Here is an 8,881-nt window from a genome sequence, read left to right on the forward strand (position 1 = left end):
AAAAAATAAATAAAATACATGTAAAAAAATGATGGAAAAAGCAAAATTCTCTTTCCCGTTTTTATTTAAGGATCACCTGTTTCTGTAGGTTCTGTTTGAATAAAAGATCTAATGTTTGCTTGTTTAAATATTCTGAAAGGTCGATTTCCATGGGGTGTACTTACTTTTTCACATATGCCATTTTATATTTTTTGCCCACAGTTCAGCTTTAAAATGTAAAAGAGGTCTGAGGAGGAATACACAGATCAAACATGTGAGGCTATCAGACATGAAGCTCACGGCGTGTAAACATACGCAGATTCCTCTCCCGCTCCTATTAATACTGAACATATTTGCTGAACAATCTGCCGTATTTACCAAAACAGACTTCAGCACCGGCCAACCGCGGCAGGTGTTCCAATTATACGGAGATGCAAAATGTAAACAGCAAATCGATGGGGCTCCCGACCTCGGGGATGACATAATGAAAGAGCGATACACCCAGAGGTTTCACCAACTCTCTTTTCTACTCGCTTCACCTAATCGGTGGAAACTGTTCTGGGTTTCCAAGAAGTTCTTTTTATTGTTGAATTTACCCTGAAAGTAGTTTTGATTTTCATACCCTTCACTTCCTGCCTCCCATTTGCATGGTTGTACCTTTACATGCATGCTCCCTGGTGGTTAAATCGGTATGCGAGACAGCGCAGTTAGCGTCCCGGCTACACATTGATTAGATTATGTCATGTTGATTACATTCAAATCCATCTAGAAATAAACATCATCATAACCTATAAACCAATTAGTGCTTTTCAATAGAATTCATAGAAAACATTGCAGTGAATTAAAACTGGAGCAGACAAAATCTGGAGCATCCGCACACAGCAACCAATCTCATTTTTAAATCTCATCTCTCATCAAATTTCGTTATTTCGGAATTCGATGTTCGGATCCAAAATTCAATTCGGTTCGGGTTTCGGATTCGAAATCTGAATTTTCGTTAGTTTCGGATGAGGTTTATGAATATTCGTTGCGACTACCACAGAAAACCATATACAGATATTAATACTAAAGCTGAATCTACTAGACCCGCATGGCATTTGGGATCCAAATTGCATTGCGGAGCTCCCGCATGCTATTCGAGTCTGGGAGCCATATACATGTATTACTAAAGCCGAGGCTTCCAGACCCGAATGGCATTCAGGAGCTCCCGAATGCAATTCGCAAATTCAGATCCTGAATGCCATTCGGGTCTAGGAGCCTCAGCATTAGTATTATATGTATATACCGTATATGGCTCCCGTAAAGAAAATTCATGTTCAGACCAATTCGGATGCATTAAACCAAAAAACACCCAAAAAATCTGATTGGCCAGAAAAGTCGCATGTCCGATTCAGCTTTGTTTTTGAACAAAATTCGGAAACGGAAATTCAGATTCCAACACATTCAAATGTGTCCGAATTTTGATTCCGAACGAAACGAATCGCACATGTCTACTAAAGATGCAACAGCTTTTCACCTTAAACAGACGCATGATTAAGAAGTGGTCCAGGTCGGGTTTTATTCGGTCCCAGTAACCACTCACAATGTAACCTCTATACAAAGTGTATACAGCAAACTAAATATGATCCAGTTAGGATTTTCAGCTACTTTATACAGGTGAAACTCGATTAGAATATCGTGCAAAGTTCATTTATTTCACTAATGCAACTTAAAAGGTGAAACTAATATATGAGAGAGACTCATTACATGCAAAGCAAGATAGTTCAAGCCGTGATTTGTCATAATTGTGATTATTATGGCTTACAGCTCATGAAAACCCCAAGAACCCCAAATCCACAACCTCAAAAAAGTAGATTATTACATGCAATCAATAAAACAAGGATTGTACATAGAACAATATCGGACCTCTGAAAAGTACAAGCATGCATATGTACTCAGTACTTGGTTTGGGCCCCTTTTGCAGCACTTACTGCAATTACTTTTGCACGATATTCTAATTATTCGAGTTTCACCTGTATACAGTCTATAAAAACCCGGCTTGTAATCCTAACCTCCCAAATGTAACCCTTTACCTCCAACCTAACCCCCAACACCATCTTTAAGCCTCATACAGAATACAGGCAGTCCCTGAGTTACATACTTTCGACTCCTACTTAAAAAAGGAGGCTATTACTGTACAGCAGGGGTAGTTGTAATGCTACACTGAGGTTTTTACTGCTGTCTTTATCCTCATTAGAAAGATGTAATCTCACTTCCTGTCATTGAGACAACAGGAAGTGAAAGGAAATCTACCTCTAGGAGGGGAAATTCAACCCTGTAAGAGTGATCATGAGAAAAAGGTGTCTCCACTGAAGCTTTATCACCCATCCTTGTTTCCACGACAACCCAAAATTCTCAAAATCCAATTGTCACGGGGACAGAAAGTGAGGTGAAATCTTCTGAACAGGGGCACACACAGCAAAACAAATGTTACAAGGGGTAAACCCTTCCCTATGCTATCCAAGACCAAACATTTTTTTTTTGGGGCTGGAGTTACACTTACATTTTTTTTTTACCTGTTTCAACTTACATACAAATTCAACTTAAGAACAAACCTACAGACCCGATCTTGTTTGTAACCTGGGGACTGACTGTATATACATCTCAACAGATAATACCAATAGATTCCTGCCAATTAGCACAATCATCAGCAGAAGAATGCAACCACAGCCAACAACTCTGTCCTGACGTGAATGTGGGCAATTCAACTGAGCGTCAATCGGAAGCTATTTTTAGACAACCTGAGGTCACATATAGTCAGACGAGTCAGCTTACACGGGGTGGACACCGGCTGCTCTATTAAACAATAAGGTTGGTTCAGTAGGATCAGCAATGTAAATACATGATTGAAAAGCACCACCCACATAACCCAGGTACACACCATTCAAAATAATGATCAACCTATAATCAAAGTCCCACCCACGTGTACCGGGTGCACAGCATTCCAAATAAGAAGGGCAAACCTATAATCAAAGCCCTATCCATGTGTGCCAATAAGCAGTCATAGATCCAGTATTCTATTAGGTATTAGGAAGTGAACTTGGAGGAACTGTGCATTCTCAGATCTTGAATACACACGCTCATGCCTAGTTAGTACCACACATTAGTCCTGCTAACCCAATAGAGCCACCAACTATCCATGTAGATGGCATGCTACTGACCCAATGTGCCATTGGAGGCCCACTAACAGATCACTATGGTTTTGGTTCTGACACAACGGAAGCAATTTTACTCCAACCGAATATGTAACAAAAAAGTCTATGATGGAACTGAGGGGGTAAACAGGGCTGAGACTCCCACCAGTGCCAGGCTGGTGGTACAGGAACTCAGCATACCAATGGTTGGAGGCCGGTGAAGAGGATGCTGGTCCGAGAATGGGAAACAGAGTACACACTGCAATACAAAACAATTGAAACTCCACAGGCACCGGGATTTACATGATTGTGTCTTTTTAGAGCCTGATCTCAGTCCAGGAAGTAGATGGTGATCCATCCTAGATGATGCCTGAACAAAGATGGCACCGTCCTTCTGGAGGGAAAAGCATATGAAGGCATTGTCAGAGGGAGAACTCCGATCTCTGTGAAAGGTAACAAATACCTGAAGTGTTAAACTGACACATTACCGAGCACGCATGCAGTTAATATAAAATAACGATATCTCCACTCAAACTATGGTGAACCTGAAATGCTTTTGGGGATTGCTGAGCATCATAAGGTACCAGGACGGGTGAGGTACAAGCACACCCAGTCACTGCTCTGTATGGTCGGTACGGAGTTACTCTGAACATCACATGTCATGACGATGTGTTCTCAGGTTCTTAAGTGGAACCACACAAATAGAAACAGACGATTCATACATCCTGTAATGGCTGAACTGAACTTTGTCGCCCTTGAAGCCCGGCTCTGTTTGTACAGGAAAGCACTAATTGCTTGTTTGCTGCGTGTTGACATATTTATGAAATCACCTCGCCCACGTGGTGGGTCACCGGCTTGTGTCTGCACACAATTCACTCTTCTAAAAACAACAGACTTCTTTGCAGACGAAATCAGTGCTGGGACTTAAACGTGCCACTTGGACAGACAATGTATCCCAATACAGAGGGGAATATACAGGAAAAACTAAAGACACTCTACACTGGGATTAGACCAAGCTACAGAATAGGAGGGCAAAACAGAGTGGACAAGGTGCATGCTCCATGAGAATCAGTGTTGGCAGCCTTGTAGTCACTACCTTGTTGGCCATATAGACCCCTACGGTACCATGCGGCCCTTTCAGACCCCAGTGGTGGGAGAGGGAGCATTGATTTGCAAAGGGACTATGATGACAATGATCTCCAACAAGACCACATAACACGTCTGCAGTCTCCGACCACCGCCTCCAACACGTCTGCAGTCTCCGACCACCGCCTCCAACACGTCTGCAGTCTCTGATCATGTCCTCTAGTATTCCTGCAATCTATGACAGTCTGCTGTAGCATTACATATACCGATGGGCGGCCCCATCCAACCTTTGGGCCCCCGGTACCTTAGAAATTGACACCCTCTTCTAGACTTCTAGCACTGAGCTGTAGACCCATTCCCACCCCCTGCTTATGTTCCACTATATAGCATTGGCCAGCAGGTAACCTGAGAAATGAGCACTCCCCTGCTCTTCACTTACTATTGGCAGATCCTTGTGTCACTCATATGTCACTGCTGGACTACTCTGCTGCAGCCCTAATGTAATACTCATAGTCATTGGCAGACCTGGCAGCTATGTTTGCAACTATTTCAGAGACACCGCTGAGTAAAAAAACATCACAGCTCCACTTTTATGGTGACAGTCTCTTTTTATATTAATTCTCAACCTTTAGGAGGGAAGTAGGTATGCGGACCATTACCAGTCCTTTGCTGGATGACCTCCATTTCCCCTTCCTGTGACACCTCACATACTCAGAATTGCGCAGTTGGTATTTTTTAGCAGAGCGGTGAGGGTCTGGAAAGTTTACTTGTGATTTGTTTATCTCCTCATTCTTTCCACACAGATGCATTGTCTGCTGAGCTTTGCATGTTCCGTTTATTACACCCAGGGGAAAAATATTCAAATGTCCCCTTATCCTTCCTGGCAGGCTTGCCCAGAGCCTAATGGCCATCCAACCAGAGGGGACATTAAGTCACATGACTTATGAAAATTGTGGCCGTTTCTGGCCACGATAACTCCTCTTCCTGTATTCAGAATATCCTGTTCTGTTTTATCCTTAAAAAAAAAAATCTCTAAGCACCATTTGCATATAACCTGACCGCATAGTCGCTCCGATGTCATTTCAGAAGACAGAACAGAAGTTATCTGCACAACAAATGCAGCTGGATTGAGTAAAAGCCCAACTGGATTTCCAGGTTAAAGGGTTAGTTCACCTTTTCACTAAAAATGACATGAACCAACTTGCAACACCCTCTCCACCAGGGCCGTCCCATTAATGAAGTAGCATCAGGCTGTTGCCTCAGGCGGCATCTCTTTGGGTCATATGGGGGGGGGGGGGCGGCGGCAGGCAGAGCAGCATGGCCACAATGTTTGCAGAATGCCTGCCGCCCCCTTTTCAGCCAGAGTGTCCCAGGTTGCTGACAGCTAACTGCTCTTAGCAACCTTGAAGACTCTGGTCAGCGTGCCGCCCAGCTCCTGGCAGCCGATGACCTCATTGGTTGTGAGGAGCTGAGCGAGACACTCTGGTCAGTGTCCCGCCCAGATGTTGGCAGCCAATGACACCACTGTTTGCCAGAAGATAAACGGGACACTCTGGCCAGCCCCTACCAAACCTGCACCTCCAGGGGGGTTGCTTTCTGTGGTGAACCATTGGGGAAAGACCACTGGTTTACCACAGAAAGCAATGGTCCTCGTCTGGCAAGGGACAGGCTTTTCTACTCTGGCTGTGACTCCTTTCTAAAGAAAACAACTTTGGTTGCTGCACCTCTAATGTACTTAGTAGATTTAAACTGAAAAGTCATTTGAGTTATAACCTTCTATACAAAAAGGCACCGTACTGTCCATGGGGTCCCTGTACCAAGAGCAGCTCCCCACATGAAAAATACTGAAGTTTAAGTCCAGCCAAAACATTTTAGTTTTGGATACAACTAGGAACAGCAAGATCATCATTCAGCTGTCTGTGCCATCATTGAGGACATTTTCCTGTCCTGCTGAAACCTTATAAACAGGAAGTGAAGACATTATTTGGGGGAGTAAATACCCGTTTAAGAAGCTGGCAGGGGTTCCATCTCACAAAAAAAGTTGGGATGGTGCACCAAGTATATACTGTAACAAGACTGCTCAAAAGTCCCCAGTCTGCTGCTCTAAATAGAAACCAGGAGATCTTCTTCCCAGCCATGGGGATAACACAATGAATGTGCAACACCTTTCATGAAGTATTACTTTGTAGCAGTCTGTCAGTAGCATTAACATAGCAGTCTTTGATTGTTTGAGTTTACTCTGGAACAGTTTTATTACCCGTTTACCCTGGTAAAGGAAGTTTTATTAAGACTTTCTAGCAGGATGAACTGTCCAAGAAAAGTGTCAGTTCAGACAAACCATTTACCACTGACAGGGATGCTTACAATGGTCCAATGTTAATTCATTTTAGGTATAAGCTTTATCCCCCCAACAAACTGTTGCTGAGAGAACTATTGGGAGAGTAAAATGTACTCTTCCCAATAGTCTGAGCCAGCATGCAACACTGCAGCTGTCACATATTGGCTCTATAGCTTGAGAACAGGGCGATCACAAACTGCTGATCGCTCAGTTCACAACCTTCTCCACGAAGAGAGCAGTAACCGTCAGTCACCGCTCCCCACAGGGATTCCCACCTCTCCTCTCCATTCCTTCAGTGCTCATTGGAGGGACAGACAGGGGATGGGGCAGGCACAGCTTGCTCTGGCTCTAGAGAGGCAGAGCTAGCTGACAGGCAGCAGAGTGGATCCCGACAATATTGTTGGGTTCCTTCTCAGCAGGAGCATGGCTCTGCTGACTTTGGTTCACAGGCGTACTAGTAAATGTACCCGTGACCAGGGCCGGATTCCCCACAAGGCCATGGCCTCGGGGCAGCAGGGGGGTAGAGGGGCGGCACAGAGGGGCCGATATGGGGCATTTTCAGGAGTATTTGTACTTCTGAAAATCCCCCCCGATACTAAAAGGCAGATACTGGTCCTTTACATTTTTTAGGAAGTTCAGCTGCCTGAGGTCCTGAGCTTGCCATTTTTGGTAGTGCCAGTCCAGCTGCACATTGCCGCCCCCTCCTCTTTCCCGACACCCAGTAGCTGCATGCAGAGCCCTGCCGAGACCTGCACGCAGCCCTACTGAGTGTGGCAGGGAAGGGGGCGCGCATTGAGGAACCTGGCTTTGGGGCAGCAGAGGGTAAATACTGGCCTTGGGGTAGCAGAGCGAGTAAAAAAGTTTGGCTATAGTCCTCTTTTAATTTGTTACTTATGTTAAGTCCATCGAACACCCCCCTCTCCACAGGTTAACAACGCTGCTGTCCAAGGGTGGCTCCCTTCATCCTTCTACCCATCCATCCAACTGCATTTGTTTTGTTTGATTTGAACCATAAATCTGAAAATATTCACCAGGAATGTCTTGGTGTCCCCTCTTTATGTCAGACACTGCGATTCACATCCTTGCTTAATAGACGCAGTAAGAGCCAGTCACAGCCTAAACTGTAGGTTACCAGTGTTCATAGATCTGAATTTACCAGCTTCAGACAGTTTTTCGTTCTATCTTTTTAATGCCTGACATCCTCCAGCCTGGTGACAAGGCCAGGTTATTGCGGACACTCACCTGATCTGGATCTGAAGATTGGCAGATGATTCACCAGCTTCACTCAGCACTTTGTCTTGATGGCTAATAAGTCTCTTGAGACTCGGGGATGCTGAGCGATCCTTCAATCTACGTCGGAGATATTTCACACCCAATTCAAGAGACAGCGCATCTGAAATGGACACGAGAGCTTAGAAAGCAGCTGAACGAGACATTGCTGGCAAACACGAAAAGTCTGCATTTAAAGAGGAACTTCTATCCAGCAGCGAAAAATGTTTCAGTTCATTTGGGGCAAGTCAAAACCCAGGTTCTTGAAGCACATTCTATATTCTTCTAAACTCCTTGGTGGACTGGAAGTTCCTAATATTCAGAACTATTATTTGGCAGCGAATATCACACCTCTTTGTTATTCACGCACCCTCAGACTTACCGTTATGGGCTATGATTGAATGTCACACATTACCCTTAGCTTCGGTTCCATGGCTTCCTTCAAAACTTCATCCCAAGGAACTAAACCCTGTCCTTCGACATACGCTACGTATATGGGACTCGACCAAGCTTTCAGGTGGTCTAGCTTCTCTGTATCTCCCCTAACTAAAACTATTCCCCTCTCTTTTGTTCCCTCCTGGTAAAGATAGTCTTGCCAATAGTATCTAGACTTTGGGTTCAAGTCCATCACTTTATTCATACATTATTGCATACTAATTTGCATAAAGAGGAACTTCACCCACTGGATTTTTTTTTTCCTTTTCTCCTCTTACCTTGTCTCCTGGGTTATCCTCAAAACACATACTCACACATGCAGAGAATCCAGCGTGGCCAATCTTTAACCTGCAGAAGGCTTGCCGGGTCCTCTGCCGCTTTGCTTACATTGGGAGCAGGCTGGCTCTTCCAGGTTCTTGCAGCAGGCCACTTGATGGCATGTGCAGTTGGCTCTAGGTCACCCTGAAGTCTCCTGGGATGTGTGACGCAAATATGTTAGGGGGCTTTGGGTAAGCTTGGGATGGTATTCTTGCGGAGGTGAGAGAGGTGGAATTGCACAGATAAAACGCATCCAATAATTTTATCTGCAATTTCGCATGCG

General features: G+C 44.5%; 1 protein-coding gene across 1 annotated transcript in view; it reads right to left on the minus strand.

The window, feature by feature from the left end:
• Nucleotides 1-8,881, minus strand: part of LOC108797551 (lymphoid-restricted membrane protein) — a 64,546-nt gene that overhangs the window by 12,492 nt on the left and 43,173 nt on the right. Inside the window, exon 23 of the mRNA XM_018569162.1 lies at nucleotides 7,819-7,969. Coding sequence (XP_018424664.1) covers nucleotides 7,819-7,969 — 151 coding nt within the window. The remainder of the gene's footprint in view (nucleotides 1-7,818; nucleotides 7,970-8,881) is intronic.

The sequence above is a fragment of the Nanorana parkeri genome, unplaced genomic scaffold (assembly GCF_000935625.1).
Source record: "Nanorana parkeri isolate BGI_ZX_2015 unplaced genomic scaffold, ASM93562v1 scaffold1295, whole genome shotgun sequence".
NCBI classification, from domain to species: domain Eukaryota; kingdom Metazoa; phylum Chordata; class Amphibia; order Anura; family Dicroglossidae; genus Nanorana; species Nanorana parkeri.